The sequence below is a fragment of the Neodiprion pinetum genome, chromosome 4 (genome assembly GCF_021155775.2).
Source record: "Neodiprion pinetum isolate iyNeoPine1 chromosome 4, iyNeoPine1.2, whole genome shotgun sequence".
NCBI lineage: Eukaryota > Metazoa > Arthropoda > Insecta > Hymenoptera > Diprionidae > Neodiprion > Neodiprion pinetum.
Genome location: NC_060235.2, coordinates 7,866,824 through 7,886,423, shown reverse-complemented (window position 1 = coordinate 7,886,423; position 19,600 = coordinate 7,866,824). Strand labels below are relative to the sequence as shown.

The 19,600-nt window shown below is 36.7% G+C and overlaps 2 protein-coding genes across 2 annotated transcripts; one reads left to right on the top strand and one right to left on the bottom strand.

Moving 5' to 3' along the window:
- The first annotated feature begins 10,835 nt into the window (after window positions 1-10,835).
- Rpb7 (DNA-directed RNA polymerase II subunit RPB7) lies at window positions 10,836-13,034 on the top strand. The gene is made up of 8 exons (XM_046621065.2): window positions 10,836-11,110; window positions 11,195-11,304; window positions 11,523-11,682; window positions 11,764-11,814; window positions 11,885-11,950; window positions 12,465-12,536; window positions 12,609-12,642; window positions 12,761-13,034. The coding sequence occupies exons 1-8, from the start codon at window positions 11,099-11,101 to the stop codon at window positions 12,772-12,774; spliced, it is 519 nt and encodes a 172-aa protein (XP_046477021.1). The 5' UTR covers window positions 10,836-11,098; the 3' UTR covers window positions 12,775-13,034.
- A 99-nt stretch (window positions 13,035-13,133) lies between these two features.
- LOC124216497 (uncharacterized) lies at window positions 13,134-17,213 on the bottom strand. Its single transcript, XM_046621064.1, has 5 exons — window positions 16,913-17,213; window positions 15,682-16,191; window positions 15,511-15,599; window positions 15,189-15,410; window positions 13,134-14,076 (listed from the first exon to the last, which is right to left on the bottom strand). The coding sequence occupies exons 1-5, from the start codon at window positions 17,042-17,044 to the stop codon at window positions 13,788-13,790; spliced, it is 1,242 nt and encodes a 413-aa protein (XP_046477020.1). The 5' UTR covers window positions 17,045-17,213; the 3' UTR covers window positions 13,134-13,787.
- Between the last annotated feature and the right edge of the window lie 2,387 nt (window positions 17,214-19,600).

Genomic DNA, 19,600 nt, shown 5'->3' with positions numbered 1-19,600 from the left:
AACAACTTGAGAGAAGGTAACCGAAATAACTACCACTGTAATGACATTTTTATTTTCTGCCGGCAAATGACTCATACCTCGGGCTTCCCGTTCATCTTCATGATATATGACGAATGTTCATTTTTACGTAAAAATAAGAATTTTTACCCTGATTATTTCTTCTTTCAAAGTACACTTCTAAATTCACGAAAATTCACTCACTTGTCGTTTAACTGTCGGCTTGATGACGTCATATTCCGTGGTTATGTAATTCATTATCTCCCGCGAAGTGGAACCTTGGGCCTCTCGCAGTTTTCGGATTGCCGAAACGACGAGCGCCGAGGTTCTTGGCACTGGTTTTCCCATGATTTTAAAAGTAATACAGAACCGCTGGTCAAATTTTTATCTGCAATATCAAAACACACATCGCCTTTATGAGTGACTGTGAATAAATCTACTTGCACTCGATTTTCTCACAACCTCAACTTTATGATAAAGCGCAAACCATTGACATAAAACACAACTTCATGCCATGAGATATTTTTTTTTTTGAATAGAACTTGACACAGTGCAGATAAAAAAATAAAAGCAAAAATTGTCTAACATTAATGCCTACACAAGATGATACTGCATTATCACATAAGTTCTGGATTAAAAGCGTTTATAGCTATACATATGCATTGTATTTACCAATTTGTGCAATGGTGGGGAAGTTCCGCCATATCCGACAGCAGTTATTAATATTATACACGAATTAATTTTTCTTTACATAAAAGAAAACTGTACATTATGATATTTGAAAAAATGTTTATCGGTTGAAGCTGTTAAACAAGGAAATAGTCACATAGAGACGACTGTCGTTTCTACCGATTGTTTGTTACTTCCATAAATTGATTTCCCTGTCTCTCTGGTGAGTCATACAGTTCTGTATGCATAGAGACAAGTACGAACTTAATTATAGAAAATTTCCCACCTCGTAATGTTAATAATTGGAGTTCGCTCGGTGTATTCAAACTCATTGAATGGCATCGATTCCAATAGGAAAGTGTATTTTTAAATCAAATGAGAAGTAGACTTGTTCAACATATTTAAAAAAATATCAATCCATGCATAGCGACACCACTTGGCGCTATATCTTTTTATTATTTCTCGGTTTATTTACTGATCTGTAATAAAAATCATGACATGAACTACTGTATAATCGAAATATCATTGAAATTATATAGGAAGTAGTGTGAAATGCACTAATCGCAATGTATATATTTAAATTTTTTTTCAAATGATAGCACAAAGATTCGTATGAATTTTCGTTTTAAACGTTCCAGTGGTTCCTTAGGTACGCAACTTAATTTGTTCTTGCTTCAACACTAATTCCTGTTGCGATGTGAAGGGCATAGAATTCGTTTGGTGCTCGCTCAAATTTTATGACTACAACAAACAAACATACCTCGGCTCTCACCGTCAGCTAGAGCTGGCTGAGGAACCAGTGCCGTCTCACCAGTTTCGCTTGAGTGTGCGAATGGAAAGGTTGTATGTCCGCGCTCATCGTAAGTTGACCGCCTCGTGTTTACGACGCCGAATTTACATCCGAAGATCTCTCGTTAGGGCTCAGTTTTGTATTTTCTTTGAAATCGAATAAACCATTGATCAAGGTATCTCAGTTCAATTTAATACTTTCCGAACAGCATGTTCTCCTCCGCGTCGGAGAAACATGATCGACTTTACCTACTTCATGTACAACCTACTATTCAGCCGCATATTGGGTTTTATTTCGTTACATTTTGACGTACAAACTTAACATAATCTTCATATTGTAAATAAATTTAAGACAACGTAAACTTAACGCCTTCTAGCCCAAAATCATAAATTTTAAAATAAATAGCATTTAAGGACTTGTCATTAATACCTTCCGTATGGATTTTGTAGGATCTTATTTAGTTTGTTAGAGAAATGTTAGAAGGGGCTACAAGGGGTTCAAATTATCGTGACTGAATCACTGAAGGCAACTCGAGAACAGCTAGATTTGGTGATCACAGTGCGCTTAAACGTTTCCAACAATCAACGATTTTTTTTTTTTGGATAAAGGAAAAGCTTTGAAACCGTTATGCAGCACTAGAAAATCTAGCCATCTAATTCAACGACTTATATTAAACTGATATAGCGAATACAGACTGCAGTATATAGAATCTATTCGTAAAATCGCACTGGATTGGGAACATAAATAATATATCATTTATATTTGCTTTCAATTCATTTTAACATATAACGAAGAACCTGTATAATCATTGAATTGAACGGTATATCATTCTTCTTGAGGCAATAACTATAAATTAAAGGTAACTGAATCGTTAACATAAACTGTTTTCTTAAAAAAAAAAGCTAAATTCTGCATACGAGAGGAAAGGGGCACACTGCCTTCATTCGTTGTTTCCAACAGGCTTTATGTCGCAAAACGTTGGTAACATACCATCATCATCGTGAAATTGAATAGTTAAGAAAATCCCGTTCAAGAAATATGTACACCGAAATTATACAACGAAAAAATGAATTTCAATCAAGTACGTGAACGTGTATCGTTTATATTTACATGAATACATCAAATCTTTTACAGGCAACAGTAGCATCTCTAAGACGTTCAATTGAGTTACTCACGTAGTAAACTTTGAGCTGCAAATATTTTGGAAATATTTTAAAATACTTCATTTTCAGTTCTAATCATTTGAAGAATATTCCTATGAAGAATTTTTGTTAGCTTTGTTGTGCACTAAGATTATGAATTGAAAAAATGCTAGAAGTACGTTGAAAATATGTAGAACGATGAATCTATTTTATGAGTTTTTTTAAAATTTGGAAGCGATAATTGGGTTTTAATTGAGAAAAATGATGCAATTTCTTGAATAAATATAAAAATGTATAATGGAAATTCATGAGGATCGTTGCAAATTAATTTTAATAAGGAACAAAAGTCTTGTGAAATTATTTGAAATTTTGATAGGTGTTGAAGAATCTCGAAAGACTTGATTTCCAGGAGTTAAGATGTGCAAATACATCAGTTTGTAAACGGGTGAAGCAAGGCGAAAAACTATAGCCCAAACTTATCAAAGAAATTAAAACTATTCAATTCAGTTAACAGCAAGTCGATCATGTTACTCAACTCGCTGTAATCACTTTTGGAGTTTTAGAATTTCATCGAGGCTCTTGCGAGCTCGGCCTCGGCCGCTGCAGCAGGTTCAGTTCCCCTATATTTTCAGCAACGTTCTCTACAAGTACATAAATCTATTCCACGTCTCACAAATATGCTTTTATTCCATATTCCAACAAGTCAATTTATAACTCATTCTTTATCAAGTTCCACACCTTGTATTTTCTAAGTTCTAATGACTTTGGAAGTAGCGATTCCATCATTCATCAAGTCTCTGAATCAACTTTCTACGAGGAAAAATTTCACACTCAATAGTGATTGATATTAATTTAAACTAGTTTTGCCATTTAATATTAACTAGCTGTAAAACCCTCGCTCGCTAAACCTCGCTCGGGGTCGGATGCCTAGTGTAGCTGGATGTTGTACTCGTACGCTCGCTGCGCTTGCTTACTCTTATCAGTGTTTTACCAGATGATACAAGATTAATGAGATACCTCATGCCCTCACTGTTTACTGCACTGAGTAGAAACTGCGGAGCACTCGTCCTGGAGGTCGAAATTCACGAGGTAAAGGACGTAAAAAGCAGGAACCACGGACCGCTTGTCCTGGAAGCCGGGTTTCACCAGATAGCGGACCCGAAGCGCAGAAACCACAGAGCGCTTGTCTTGAAAGTCGAGTTTTACTAGGTACCGTACCTGAAGCACAGAAACTAAAGAGCGCTTGTCCTGGAAGTCGAGTTTCACTAGGTAGCGGACCTGGAGCGGAGGAACCACAGAGCGCTTGTCCTGAAAGTCGAGTTTTACTAAGTACCGTACCTGAAGCGTAGAAACTACAGAGCGGTTGTCCTGGAAGTCGAGTTTCACCAGGTAGCGGACCGGAAGCGCAGGAATCACGGAGCGCTGATTCTGGAGGTCAAAATTCACCAGGTGTAGGACCTGGAGCGCAGGAACCACGGATCACTTGTCCTGGAAGTCGAGTTTCACCAGGTAGCGGACCTGGAGTGGAGGAACCACAGAGCGCTTGTCCTGAAAGTCGAGCTTCACCAGGTGGTGGTCCTGGAGTGCAGAAACTACGGAGCGCTTGTCCTTGAAGTTGAGTTTCACTAGGTAGCGGACCTGAAGCGCAGAAACCACAGAGCGCTTGTCCTGAAAGTCGAGTTTCACTAAGTACCGTACCTGAAGCGTAGAAACTACAGAGCGCTTGTCCTGGAAGTCGAGTTTCACCAGGTAGCGGACCGGGAGCGCAGGAATCACGGAGCGCTGATTCTGGAGGTCAAAATTCACCAGGTGTAGGACCTGGAGCGCAGGAACCACGGATCACTTGTCCTGGAAGTCGAGTTTCACCAGGTAGCGGACCTGGAGCGGAAGAACCACAGAGCGCTTGTCCTGAAAGTCGAGCTTCACCAAAAGTTACGGAGCGTTTGTCTTGGAAGTCGAGTTTCACCAGGTAGCGGACTGGGAGCGCAGGAACTACGGAGTGCTTGTTCTGGAAGTCGAGTTTCACCAGGTAGTGGTCCTGGAGTGCAGAAACTACGGAGCGCTTGTCCTTGAAGTTGAGTTTCACCAGGTAGCGGACCTGAAGCGCAGAAACCACAGAGCGCTTGTCCTGAAAGTCGAGTTTCACCAGGTACCGTACCTGAAGCGTAAAAGTTACAGAGCGTTTGTCCTGGAAGTCGAGTTTCACCAGGTAGCGGACTGGGAGCGCAGGAACTACGCAGTGCTTGTCCTGGAAGTCGTGTTTCACCAGGTAGCGGAGCCGGAGCGCAGGATCCAGGAGATAGAGAACCCGGTACTCGAAATCTGCGGAGCGCGATTCTCATACGTCCTCTCTACTGCGCGGTTGTTTCCAGACTGAGGAATTCGGCTAGCTGACTTTCGTCGTCGACGATTACTATAGATCGATGACGTCAAGTGAGAAAAAATTGTGGCTGACTTCACTTTCTGAACATACGAATATCCAAAATTTGGTTTCGAACTTTAATACTACGTATGATGTATGATGTATGATTCTTTTGCCGACCGTCCATTCTCTGCGCAGAGAATCAGAGAGTAGGCCAGTGGCATGTAATTACGTGGAGATGAAACTCCAGTTCAAGGTTTAGTTCAACCCGTCAGTTTGACAGCCGCTCGTCGCGCGTCGGAACTAGTTCACTTGCCCAAAAACACAAATTCAATTGCGAATTTATTTGCTCACTTATTTACTTATAAATTTACATATTTTACGAGATAAAAGTCGTTTTCACATGGAAAGTACAAATTAGCGTTGATAGGCAAGCCAGTACCAACTTGAATGTAGAAGTAAGATATCAATTCTGAATTGTTTTTTATTTCTTGCTTCATGAAATTAGATGTGTGATTATTTTTTTGTACTCCAAGAAATTGAAGTAGGAATTATTTTTAATTTTCAGAATTATTTTCAACTCCTTAATTCGAAAAATTATATTCGAGATTTGTTTTCATTCTCTTGGTTCGAAACGTTGAATAAAGAATCAGTTCTTCATTTCGATAATTAGAAAAGTTTAACTGGGAATTAATTTTTCTTCATCGATGAATAAATTCGTATTACTGCAATTACTTTCAATTTTTTAATTCAAAAACTCGAATTGACAATTTTTGTGAAAATTTTTATTTCAGTTGCTAGTTAAAAATGAATGCTGTTAAACGTAATTTCTAGATTCAAACTAAAAAATAGCCCTTTACTATTACGATGTATCACGTAATTGTGTAAACAATCTGCAGGCATCGGGCTGCAAGGGCGGAGACTCGAAAATGTCAACAAACGCAAACCGAGGTGTGTCTCGACACCTCTGATGTTTATGTACAGCGGAATTTAACTGTGCGCAGTTTAATTGTGAAATTAATTCGATTTTAAACCGTAAATCGACTCTACAATTTTTTAGAAACCAAATACGCTTTATCAAGAAATTTGCCCACGAATTTCGAGTTCATATACTCTTTGACACGTGAATTAAAAAATTTCTAACCGTTCGCTACTTTATATTCCCTCTGAAATTTACTCACAGAATTAAAATCAGCGCTAATTTTCGCTCCGTAGCCACACCAAAAAGCTCACAATAACGTTTTCTGCAATCTGCTTCCTTACTTCGAGACAATTCTTCTTTTCTTTAGTTTTTGTATTTATTTTTGGAACAGTAAGAACGAAAATTCCTCTGTTCCACTTCACCGCTGTCGACTATCACTCCGCTATCAAGCCGGTGCGTTTGCCGGTCCAAGTGAAGGTAAAGTGGGGTGAGGCTACGGCTGAACATCCTAAGGAAGTAAGAAACTCGCGAAAATCTACGCGCAACGGCTTAACCGATTGTGAGTTCCGGAGTTAGCGGCGCAGTGACGGATATTATGCGTCGTTTACGTGAGCGCCGTACGGCATCAGTCGTTTCCAAGGAATCGGAGCGAAATCACGTGCTTTCAGTATCAGTTCAACATTCAGATCGCGTCGTTCGGGTTGTGTCACGTTGTTTGATCAGTGCATTTCCGTCATACTCATGTGTATATGTATAATACGCGAGGAGCAGCGTCTAGCCTGAAGAAAACCTAATTACATAAAAACATCCTGTGCACATTGAAGGTCAATTTCGTGTCTCGAGTTTTCATTGTTTTGTGTAACTTCAGATTTCAGTGATGTCTACTTTTGTCTCAGTGCGTCGAGTTTCCATTTTATTATTATTTTTCGTCGATTTTCGGCAAATGCATGGTTGCATCGTTAGCAAGTTGATTCACCGGTTCAAACAGACAGCTACAGCACAAGAAGTGAGTGTAAAATCGAGTGTTATTGCGGTGCGGATTTTTGGATTATAAGAGATCAGTGGAAATCTGAATTGTGTAAAAAATGCGTCGCTTCACCAATAAGCCTGAGATTCTACAAGAACTACTACACGTAAAAATGTGGAGCAGCCCACAGTCGAGGTAACGATACTTATTTTATTGTTGATTGATAATTCAAGGCGGTAAATTTAAAGCCGAAATTTTATTCTTGCATAACATGCAATGCATAAATATGAAACTAGACAACGGTGATAATTAATTTGAAAACTGAAAAGCCAATTTCCTAAATTAATTCAAGTGTTCTATTTTGTTTTTCACAGATTTAAGCAGAGACTTCCGAGTAACTTTTCCATTTCTCGGCAACGTTGGTGAGTTTGCACGTGTTAGGTTACGGGTATTTCCCTGGGATTCCTCTGTCACGTGGCGTGACGGTAACAATTGTTACACAAATCTTCGATTTCTTAGCTGCATGGATAGGCTCATTCGCGATCGCAACGTGCTTGACTTTTAGTCGAATAATTTTTGTTTAGCAATTTAATTTACCGTAGTTTATTTAATATTAGAAATTTTGCACGTTGCTAAAAGTGGAATGAGCATCGCGACAGGTAACCATCGCTTACACGGCACTCGCGAGATCGAATTGTGTTTCATAACTGTTGTAATAATCTACGTTTGAATTTACCGATGATGTCGTTTAAGTGGTGGGTTCACCTGAGGTTTGAACGTATTCAATTATTAACATTATTCTTGAATCAATAAAATTACAAAGTCTGGCATAACGTAACGTACTCAAATTGCATTTTACGTTATATATCATGTTCAATCATTTAACATCCAATAAATATCGATCAACTGCAGGCTTAGCTCGCTTAGAAAAATGCTAATTGGCATACAGGATGTTTTTAATCAATTTTACAAAAGGTTGACGTACCGATAGTCTGCCAACATTTACTAGAATAATACCTACAATATTAGGGTTGAGGGGATACAACCGCGATACCATATTCTGAGTAGGCAGACTACGATACAAAAACATTTTACTCCCAATAGGTAACCAACGAAAATGTAAGTCAGTGACCACGGCGCAAATGATGAAGAATGATGTGTGTTGGAAAAAATGGAGAATCGTTTAGATCGAATATAGGTAACCGGGTAGGTAGGTGGACGATTTGGGATCCGTCGCGGGGTTTATACATGTGTGTGCGAGAGTCTGCTTCTCCGTTGGGTGGTTCCGTTGGAAAACAGGCAAGGGTAGGAAGGTCGCAATGTACCGTGATGTTGATAAATTTTGTAATCCACAGCGTCAAACGATCACAGAAATTTTTTTCCCAAAAGACTCCGTATTTGAGTCTCTCGATCATTTGTAACCATTTGAATATTAACGAGATCGAATTTCCCATTTCTTGTCAGTATGCAACCACTTTTCAATTGTTATTCAATTCAATTATCCAGTCATTACCGATCATTGTTCCATTCAATTGATATCTGTGATCGTCTGAATGGGCAAATCGCATCTCTGGACTATTTATCGCGTTCCGTGGTACGGTAAATAGAGAGAGATGCTCAGCTCGAAGACTTCGCGTCGAAGAGGACCGCCGACCGTCACGCCACACAATAATGCATACCCTCCAACCTCCCTCAATATTTCGATTTGTAATCTGAGAACAACAATCCGCATATAAATATATCCAATTCAAGAAAATGCAGATGTGGATTGGGTATCTACAGAATTTCTCGGACAAGTCCCAGATAATACAAATTTTTTAACAGTTCAATCTGTCGCGCCTTTTTGCGCGTAGATTTATCACGAGAATTGAACGCAGCTTTTTGCGCGTAAATTAATAACGATAATCGGTCACGTTTTGTTGTTCGTCGATTTTGCAAACAGTATATAAAAGAGTTACGCACTCTCGATGTGCTGATTTTTCAGCTCCTCGTCAATTTTTTGACGAATAATAAAGTTTCCAATTTCGACGCCACCTTTGGCACGTGGACTTGATACGTTTCAGTTATGAGGCAAAGCGCGGCATTTGAAAACTAGCGCTCAACGCGCAGGACCAAAAATTTCGGTAGTGTATACTAGTAGTGGAATGTAGATAGTGACGTTAGCGTAAGTATTTATGAAATTTATCCAAAATTTACAGATATACTCGTTCAACTGATCGTATTATTTTTTGTTACAGGGCAACAAAACCATTTTTTCAACAAGCGCATTGAGAACTGTAGAATGTTCAGTCGAAAAAGATATTCACTTTAATGTTTCAAAGCAGAAAGAGATATCGATTCAAAAAACTTGGACTGTTTTTTATTCATCAATACAATTAATAATTGAAGCAACGAACATTAAAGCGAATATCATGTTGGACTCGACCCATTTTTTGTTAGTGTATGAACTTATGTGATTGTGCTAATCATACCTTCGTCTGTTTTAGCTAATCAAACATTTTATCTGTTTTAGCTAATCGAACACTGTGTTTCTTTCAGCTAATCAAACTTTTTGTTCGTTTCAGTTAATCAAATCTATTGTCTGTTTCAGCTCAACAGATTTTCCGTCTCTTTCAGCTAATCAGACTTTTTTACTGTTTCAGCTAATCAAATCTTCTCCCTGTTTCGATTAATTAATCTGTCTCTTTTTTCGTTAATTATATTTTTATCTGTATTGACATACGTCACTAATTATATCTTCATCTGTGGCAGGTAACAGCTTTATTGACTATACTGAAAAATCAACGTTTCATTGTTTAGGCTTACGTCTGGTCTAGGTCTGGTTCAGGGTCAGTCATCTTGTTTTCACCGATACATAGATTTAGCGATGCAGTTCAGAATCATCATGATCACAATGTGTGGCAAAATTTATTTAGCTGTAGTTTATTTTTCAATGGTTTTACAGTCTTTTATTGCGATCGTTTTAGTGCCAGAGTTTTTTTTCTCAAGTCGCTCATAGGTCATGTTCGGTTTGTATTTTGCTGTAGAATGATTCAGCTCTCTCGTATTTTGGTGGTTGTGCTTATTCTACTCCGATTTGTTTTCATTTCTTCAAAGATTTCTGCATCGTCTTCCGATAGGTAAATGACAACATTTTACAGCTATTCGTTTTTTTGATCTTGGTTTAGTTGTAGATTGTTTTGCGTATTCACCAGGTTCTCCATTTTAGTGATTACCTCGTACCTCATAAGAAAAAAAAACCGTGCGCGAACTTCCAAAGTTAATTGCCGTTTACATATAAGATAAAAACGATCACCCTTCATATATAATTAAAACGACCATCATTCATCCATAATTAAAGCAGTCATCTTTCATCGATAATAAAATCACGGAACCCTGATGTCAGTTAAGAAATTATTTTTATATTTCAGCTGCATCTTTTTTTGAAATGAAAGTATGAGCGTTGACTGAAGATACATATTATTATCTTCAGTTAACGGTCCGAGTTAAGTATTAAACATATGTACAAAAATTACATAAGGTACATATAGGAACAATTATATATCTCTATTCTTTGATTAACTTCTTCGACTATGTTTCCCATTCCTTGCATCAAGAAAAGGTTTCCAACTCTGTCAACAGTAAACCAAGTGCATGTTTATTGTGCATCTATATACATAGCATTATTTTTGTCGATGCGATGGATTTAAATTGATATTGCTGAATTTGGCCTAAATGAATTTGCGTAGTTGAAAAGTAGGTATACGGCGTCCACACGGAGTTGTGTGAAAATTTCAGTCTGTTCCCGTTCGTCATTCCACAGGCATAATTATATTCGACTATTCGATGAGCGATGGTAACATCAGCTACGCTGTTGAGTTGCGCGTGCAAGGTAGGATGCAGGTGGCGCCGCTTGAACATGAGTTTATTTCTTCCATTTTCGATCAGGAAAAGTCTCATAAGGCTATCAGTCTTTATATATCTTCAATCATGGGTTTTCCGTGAAATATTACGTTCCACAATTTCAAACGTGCGCTATTTTTTGGGCATGCGCAGCAATTTTCCCGCGCCTGGCTGCCGCGTTACTCCAACGGTCACTCGCATAGTCACACTTCGCGGCGTAATTTTGTACGAACATAACCCCAATGTGACAGATTCTGTCAGACTTAGTTTCTGAAAAGTAGGGTATTCGATTTCAAGAGATTCTGTAAATACAAAAAAAAGTAATAAGTTGGATAGCTGAAGACCGTTAACGGAGGTAAAAAACAACATGTTTTATCACGTAAGTTAACCTCCTCTTATCTTATTCGCATTGAAATGTGTTCAGTTCGAGTTGATTTGACTCAAAATTGCAATCATATTACAGATATCGTTGGAGCATGAGATCTTGTTGCATCCGAGATACTTTGGACCTCAGCTACTTGATACGGTTAAACAGAAACTGTACACTGAAGTCGAGGGAACGTGCACTGGAAAGTATGTGATAATTAATAACTGATTGAATTGCTTTTGAAAATAGGTATTGAGGTCAGGTATAGCGATTGAAATTATGCAGATCTTATTTCTCATCGCAAAACATTACGAACAGAGTGTAACCGCCTTTATTCTTATACTTTAAATGTTATAAATGACAACATTTTCCATTACGTCAAGCATTTCATTTACAAAACATTATTCACCTCGAATTTCTGTAGGTATGGATTTGTCGTTGCAGTGACCACGATAGACAATATTGGAGCTGGTATTATTCAGCCAGGACAAGGTTTCGTTGTATATCCTGTAAAATATAAGGCTATTGTTTTTCGACCTTTCAAAGGAGAGGTTCTGGATGCAGTCGTAACGCAAGTCAATAAGGTATAACAAGTTGTTATGTTGATATGTGAGTTTTGATCATAATCGTACAAACATTACTCTGTGTATGTCTTACGGTTGTAGGTTGGCATGTTCGCTGAAATAGGACCATTGTCTTGTTTCATATCTCATCACGTGAGTATTTTTTTTGTTTCCCATTTATCATTTGATGTAAACCTAAATTTTTCGTTTTCTTTTATTTCAGTCCATTCCAGCCGACATGCAATTTTGTCCAAATGTCAATCCACCTTGTTATAAGTCAAAGGAAGAGGTGAGAAATTTATTATGAAATTCGATATTGGATTGTGATGTTCTGTGGAAATAATATTGTTGCTTATACAAATTCTAGCTAGTTTTAGAAAATTATGAACATCGCTTTTGATAAACGATAAAATAATATTTAGCCTTGATTCTGAAATATATATTTTTGAATTCGTGTTATTATCTATCTTCTATTAAAATTTTTCATTGAGAACAAGCCATTGTTGTCAAAGAATATGAAATACCTGTTATTGATTATAAAAGAATTAGCTAAATTTTGCAATGGCTTTGGTACTTTACGTTATACAAAAAGATGAATTTATCGTTGTACAATCATAATGACAGTAAAATTCATATCAAAGAATAACTAAACTAACATGTACACAATGTTAGTGCTTCATAGAAACATTTCCCAAGGTTATTTCTGATCGAACTTCCCCAGGATATCCGTCGCTGTAAATATAAAGTAAGGTTTCTTCTGAAACAATCTAAGGATAATCAATTTGTTATTCTTTCAATTACAGGATGTAGTAATTCAAGCAGATGACGAAATAAGATTAAAAATTGTTGGTACCAGAGTTGATGCGACAGGGATTGTAAGTACACAGATTTACAAAGAATTTTTTTAACGAACTTATTTCATTAATTTTCCTGTGAATCATTTTCAGTTTGCCATTGGTACCTTAATGGATGATTTCCTTGGTAAGATTCTGTTTAGATTATTCTGTATACATTTTTTTTTTCATTTTCGAACTTACATATCTTTACTGTTAATTTAATGTTAGATTTTAACATTTAGTTTTGAATGCATGGATTCTAGGCTTGGTGATGTAATGGAAACTAATTACTGTACTTCGAAAATGTAACATACTATCCGATCCATGGACTGACATAATTTATGGCACGTAAGGAAGTGGCGACCAATGTAAAGTGTGACAATTGATCCTGGGATGTTTGTACATTCATCTAAATGACTAGTTTGTGACAAGTTCAGATGATTAATCAATGGCCCAAATCGGTAATAAGATAATATAAGATACTCAAGTTAGGAATTACGTTTGAATTCTATGTGTAAATAAATTTTTATCTTGGGATACGTTTCTTCATTCATATGTGCAGGACTTGAAATTGTTTCACGGATTAGGTATATAGGATTGAGTGGAGTAATATAAACCAAAGGCACGGTGTACAAGTATGTATACATAATAGTTTTATTTTTTCACGGGCTATAGATGACGCTTAGCGGTGGCTTCGTTTTTAATTTACAAGCAAGTAAATTCTCTTACATTCAACGTTATCTCATGATTTAATTTGTCAATGACTACATTCAATCATCTGACCATCACAGTTTCTTAATAAATTATGTAATCTACGTAATGAAAATCTAACAACAAACTGCATTTGTATGTGATACAAATCAATCGTCGATAATTGTTGAGAACATCACTCACTCGAAAATTTGAATCTCAGACTGATTAGTTACACTTTTGTATGTTCCAAGTATTTTGTGTACCGGTGACTAAACTAAAACTTACCTATTCACTAGAGCTTTACTTTGTCAAATTTATCTAGAAGCAGAAGTTAATGTCTTTGCTAATGAAACACTCAATTTGTCATCACATAATGCCAGTTGCTCTTTTAATTGAAAATCGTTCGGAATTGTGTCAGGTTATCATTGGTTTACATTTGGTAAATGACGCTACTAGCCACATGAATAAAATGCTAGACAACATTACATAGAAGTCGTTAGTGATATTTCGAATTTAATAATTTTATTTTCAAAGCATCTTAGGGCTGGAACGAAATTGGACAAATTTGAGATTTAAATGTTTTATTACAGTAATAAATTATTTAAGTTTTTCTAACGGTAACAAATTTGTTGCTAAATGCTCTGTATCTCCTTGTAACTTTCTAAGTAATGAATCATGTCGTCTTGACAATGGTCGCAAGAGGTACATTTCAGGTATCGTTTCACCTGGCACTAATAAGCCCAAAAACAGGGCTAGTTTTGCCGCAACTGCAGATGAGTCTTTGGTTATTGGAGTCTCATCTCGATCAGGCATCATTTTGTCTGCTACATGTTTGTAAATTAGACCCTCACCATTTACATAAAATGTAGAGAATCCGTCATACCAGCTGGAAGAAATATAGTCAAAATGTGTCTTTCCAGGTAACAGCTAATTCAGACTTTATAGTGTAGATGTTATGCTGATTTCTTTCAGAATTTTCGAATCGATTCCTGATGCAAAATATTATACAAATTTTATAAAAATCTTCTTCAGGAACTTAAAGGTGATTTTTTTCATAAATCTCACTTCGGAAGTAAATAATGAATGACAAATCAAATATTTAGCCTAGTGTCGCTAAAAAATAGATTAATTTGTATGGTTGAAATTGCTTATTTGAATTGATTTGAGAAAGACTCAGGGGGAGGGGGGGTATAGTTACTTTTTTCAACATTTTTTTACAAGATACAGGCAATGTATATTAAATCAACTAATTATATCATCGTAGAGTAACATTTCAAGAATATTTTCTGAAAATTTCAGTGGAAAATATTAATACCCAAGCCTTCGGCAGCAAATCTCCGGAGACGTCACGGAAAAAAGTTGTTTTGCGGTGACGGTTGTAACTCATCACTGGGTCGTTTGAAATCAAAAAGTAAAAATGATTTTATTAAATTATTAGTTTCCCCAGGTAAAGCTGTAGAGTTTTTTTATTTAATTTGTTATTATTTTTTATTTTACAATAACAAATTTGCCGATTTTTTTAAGCGAAAATCGCGTTTTTAACTTTCCAGTGTTACCAAAGTTGAAAAATCAATATATGTTATTGTAAAATAAAAAATAACAAGAAATTAAAAAAAAAAACTCGACAGCTTTACCTGGGGAAACTCATAATTTAATAAAATCATTTTGACTTTTTGATTTCAAATGACCCAGTGATGTGTTACAACCGTCACTGCGAAACAATTTTTTTTCGAGACGTCTCCAGAGATTTGCTGCCAAAGGCTTAGGTATTAATATTTTCCACTGAAATTTTCAGAAAATATTCTTGAAATGTTACTCTACGATACTGTAATTAGTTAATTTAATATACATTGCCTGTATCTTGTAAAAAAATGTTGAAAAAAGTGTCCTTTTTTTCACCGAATTAACGATACCCCCCCTCCAAGTCATCGGAACCGACCGATTGATGTCAGTGATTTGTCTTGCCGATTAAAAGTTGTAAATATTTCCCATGCTTACATTTCCTGTTGGTCAATGGTTTCCTTTATGTTCCACAACCTTATTTTCCAAAACGTAATAAAAGTCCTGATTCCTGAAAGTCCACTTATCCTCCATCGGACTTTTATAGAGTTATCCTCGGGATCGATGGTCATTTTTAGTATTTCGAAATTGACACAAGCAAACCTCATATTTCCGATTGTCCTTATTAAAATCACTTGTTTAACATAGCGTACAAGACCTCTGAAAAAGAATGCGATCGAGGATTCAGAATAAAGTGATATTTTTTTTACATGTAGGGAACAGATATTTGTACAGTATCATGTCACAGAGTATCACTTACCGAGTTACAGTACCTCTAATGTTGTTGACAAACTGTAAGTCAGAATGATATACCGTAAAGTCCATTGAAGAATGAAATAATTTTGGTAACTGCAACAGGGTAACAAAATTTACATCAAAATTCCGTGTGTACTTAATCAAGATGAATTTGTTGTAAAAAATTACATCCTACCTCTTCTCGAAGATTGTTAAAAACATGCTGTAATTGCTCATCGTTTGGCCTGCCATCAGTGTTGGGAGATTGTTGTTTAGTCGCTCCTGTTTCTTCTAGGTTCAATTTACTGTCAGAAAGAAGGATCATTCTTTTCTCATACTCTGAGAGAATGGATTCGTTGGTTTTGAGCAATGTAATGCCACTGGATAATCTTGTGTAAGTTTTTTCTAAAGACTCAATTTCATATTTCAACAACGAGTTCGAATCGTTCCGACGATTGCCAACTGCTACGACATCGTCCGGCGACATTTTGTACCGCTTCGTGCTAGAGATTATAGGACTCAGGGAAACTGGAGTTTTGCAATTTCCATGAAACTGACTCTTTCTTTCCACTTCCTCATCTTTTTGGCACGCATCTCGCCAAGCATCGCAAGTATTTAAAAGCTCCAAAGACGATGCCACCGGACTCTGCGGTTTATAATTCGGACAATCTGCTGCGCGGCTTGTTATACTTCTTGTGTTTAGAAACTGTGGAAAAATGAGCAGATAGTGAAATTTTGGTAAATCAAAAATGAAAGGTTTTCGATTTATTGTAAATGAGGAAAATAGAACGTCTGTAAACATTGTTGAACAACTGTATGTACTTTTGAAAACAGATTTTTTCTTTTATAAAAATAGGATTGTATGTACCTAGCGAAGCCTTAATACTCAACCTATACATCTATCGCCGCTGAGAAAATTGGATGAATTTGGATGGAATCTTTCGCGACGCATGATGAATAAAAATAAATCACATTAAAACGGGGATGAAATACGATCCACGGTTATGAACAACGGAGGTTAGCTGACGTAATTTGTATACGTGCTGTAAGTCAAATACAGTTATACTCAAGCGGTTGCATTCGTTGATTTTGAGGTTATGTCTCGTTTGATTGGGGCGGAGACGCTCGAATTTTTTAAAGTAACGTCTAACCGCTTGAACAAACTTCATTTCACGAGGCACAGCCGTCGCATGAATTGCGTCGAGAAATTGGCGAGTATATATTAACCGTACAAGATGGTAAATAGAGAATAAAAGTTATGTAAGATGAGTGAGGTTAAAATTTCGGCACCGAGTCTTCGGCTCGCTTCAGCTTCAAAGCCGGTTCTGTCAGGGAACAAAGCATGGGTAAAACCGGCCTGGATTTATCGATTAAGATGCCAGCGAAGATTCGAGAGGTTCTTTCGGTGCTTTAATCGGTTTTCTCACCTCCTCCAAAAACGTTGAAGGTTTCACTCGGTGCGGCAGTTCCTTGTCGAATTGCGTTACGTGCTTACGCGTATTTATCAGAGAATTAACAGTTGTGAATTTGTTGGATATATTCCTAAAGCACTGAGACATTGTTATTTATTCACATCGGCTTATGACAGACGACAATACACACGCACGCCTATTTCTTTTTCCTTATCCGCCGCCTTCAGTTATCCTCTACCTTTTTGTTTCGAAGAACATTCGAGGCACAGAATGTTCGAAACGAAGTTTTACCCAATGATTCGAGGTCCGAGCGGCAACAACGATTAACGAATAACAATTCATTCCGTATCGATACAGCCGTCGAAACTCGCCTGCGATATATCGAAGTGTTGAATCGAGTACGATACTATCGACTCTCAGAGCGCGGGACGAGAATTTTGAATTTAAAATTCAACGTTCTTTTGAAATTGAACGTTAATCGAGGACTGTTGACCACTTCAGTCATAGAAGCCACTGTAGTGACACCTTTGGTTATTTTCTTTTGTAATGTTTTTTTCATATTCCATGCAAAATCCGGATTTTTTTTGCATTTTCAGGTAAAAAAATACTTAAACTTTGGAATGGTTGCGACATTATGCGCGAATGTCAGGATTTTTTTTTTTTTAACTCACCGGTGAAATTAACAAATATAATTTTAGTTGAATACGGGTTGAGTTTAAGCAATTTATTATAAAGTCAAGTATAAAATATTAACCCGTCTCAATCTGTCGACAGTTTTCGCAAGGCTAAAAATTTACATACCTATGTACCTTATATTTGCTGACGACTGTATCGTATCAGACACGCGACACAGAATGTTACGTATGAATAAAGAATGCGACAAAACACAATAGTCTTATCTGTTATTTTCGTGCTCTTCCATTTTTTTATTCATACATTCTATAATATCGTGCGTTTAGAAGATTCGTATACTCGTCAAACGATAGAAGAAATTCTTACAAACATCGCCTATTATCTATTTTACAAATTTCTCGAGTGATTTACTGGTCGGGGTGAAAAGATTAGACGCATAGGTACAGAGCTCGATAACGTTGTCAAAAAAATTTGAAAATTTAGTTCAAAGACAACTTAAAAAATACATTACTCACCAGTTTTTGTGATAGTTTGGAGTTTATATAAGTACGTGTAGTGGATACACTTAAACAGACCTTAAATACAAACTTGATGTGAAATTGTATTGAGAACGTTCGAATGAATTTTCTTTTTCTCGACAAATATAAGTTACAAAGCCGGTTCCATTGTTATTTGCTTCACAGTTTGCATCGTGCGAGCAGAACGAAGACTTCAACATTTGTTATTACTTTTATTGCTACCAAACTTTTTTTGCAGACAGAGAGCAACGTGGGCGATTCGACCCTGTTCCTTCTCGAAAAAACGAGCAGCCTCACTCAGTGTTCGGACTTTGGATGTCGAATTTATTCCCTGCAGAATTCGTACGTCCCGAGATCTTGTACACCGATATCATCTCATCAATTCCATATCCACAAACTGTTCCGTCACGTGGGCGACCTGTTTTTAACAGGGTACGAATTCGGTACACGGAAACGGTGAACAGTGAGGATCACACGACAACGAAAGTAGTCTCGTTAATTCCTGAAATCGAGATCTGTATACCTGTACACTACACCCAATTAGCGAGATCTTTATTGCTTGCGGTTTAGTCGTTTTGAAAGAAAAAACCGTCGCACGGAAAAATTGACAAATACAAAACAGAATGTTCGCGGTTTTTGAAGAGGGTAATCAATCCAGTCACAGAAGAAGTGCTAACGAATTTTTGAATGAACCAAAAGCCCTAGTTGATTCTCCTACTTTCGCACTCATAATTTACAGAATATTTTATCAAATTTTCTCGTTGAAAATTTCTTTAATTTATGTTAGTGTGTGTGGTTCTTTTTTTTAAAACTAATCTCCTCAAGTTACTCTACAACTGTCTATAATTTTATATTTTGAAGTTTTTCCTGTCATTAAGCCTAAATGTGTTCTTGCGAAACGTTTCGTATTTACTATGTAATTTTTTCATCAATGTTGCTCAAAGTTTTTACTGAAAGTTTACAAATTTATCTCATATCTGTTTTTTATTTTAGACTTTCTTCGGCTCTCATATTGTTGTCCTCGGTGAAATGTCGAATTTTCACGAATGTCGTGCACCTCATCCTGGAACCGTCTAACGATCAACATTAAAATTCAAATCATTCAACTAAATTCTCGAATCATTCGAAATATCTTTTATTTTGATCTAAGTGATTTTGTTCGTACCTCGAGGGTCGCGAGGCGCGAAAGAAGCTCACATGTCTTCATATTAGTGGCTACGTAGACTCTGTGCTGTGATTTTTATACAATCTATACAATAGGTGGTTCTTTTGTTGTCAAACGAAACAAACATCTCTCTATTTTCTCATTAATGATGCACGAGTCACGTTTTTCGATTACTCCTGCAAATAAAACAAATAAAAAAAAAATTTTTGCGTTTTTGGTGCTAGGCTGGCATTGTTGGCTCATAAAGCTGTTATATATTTCAGAAGCTATGATTCCGACTTTTCCGCTACGAATAATAATTCAAAGTATGTATTCTACGCAGAATTTCTTTTCACCGTTTTGTCGAAAAAAAACCTTGAGAAATTTGACAAGAAATTATTTTCAATC

Bases quoted from the DNA above. Each gene is read 5' to 3' on its own strand.
- Rpb7 (XM_046621065.2), top strand. The intron at 11,683-11,763 runs GTATAACAAGTT...TTACGGTTGTAG, and splicing joins TCGTAACGCAAGTCAATAAG to GTTGGCATGTTCGCTGAAAT. The intron at 11,951-12,464 runs GTGAGAAATTTA...TTTCAATTACAG, and splicing joins GTTATAAGTCAAAGGAAGAG to GATGTAGTAATTCAAGCAGA.
- LOC124216497 (XM_046621064.1), bottom strand. From the start codon at position 17,044: ATGTCTCAGTGCTTTAGGAATATATCCAACAAATTCACAACTGTTAAT. The intron at 15,411-15,510 runs GTAAGTGATACT...ATTCTTTTTCAG, and splicing joins ATTAGAGGTACTGTAACTCG to AGGTCTTGTACGCTATGTTA. The intron at 14,077-15,188 runs GTAAGCATGGGA...TATTTCTTCCAG, and splicing joins ACCATTGACCAACAGGAAAT to CTGGTATGACGGATTCTCTA.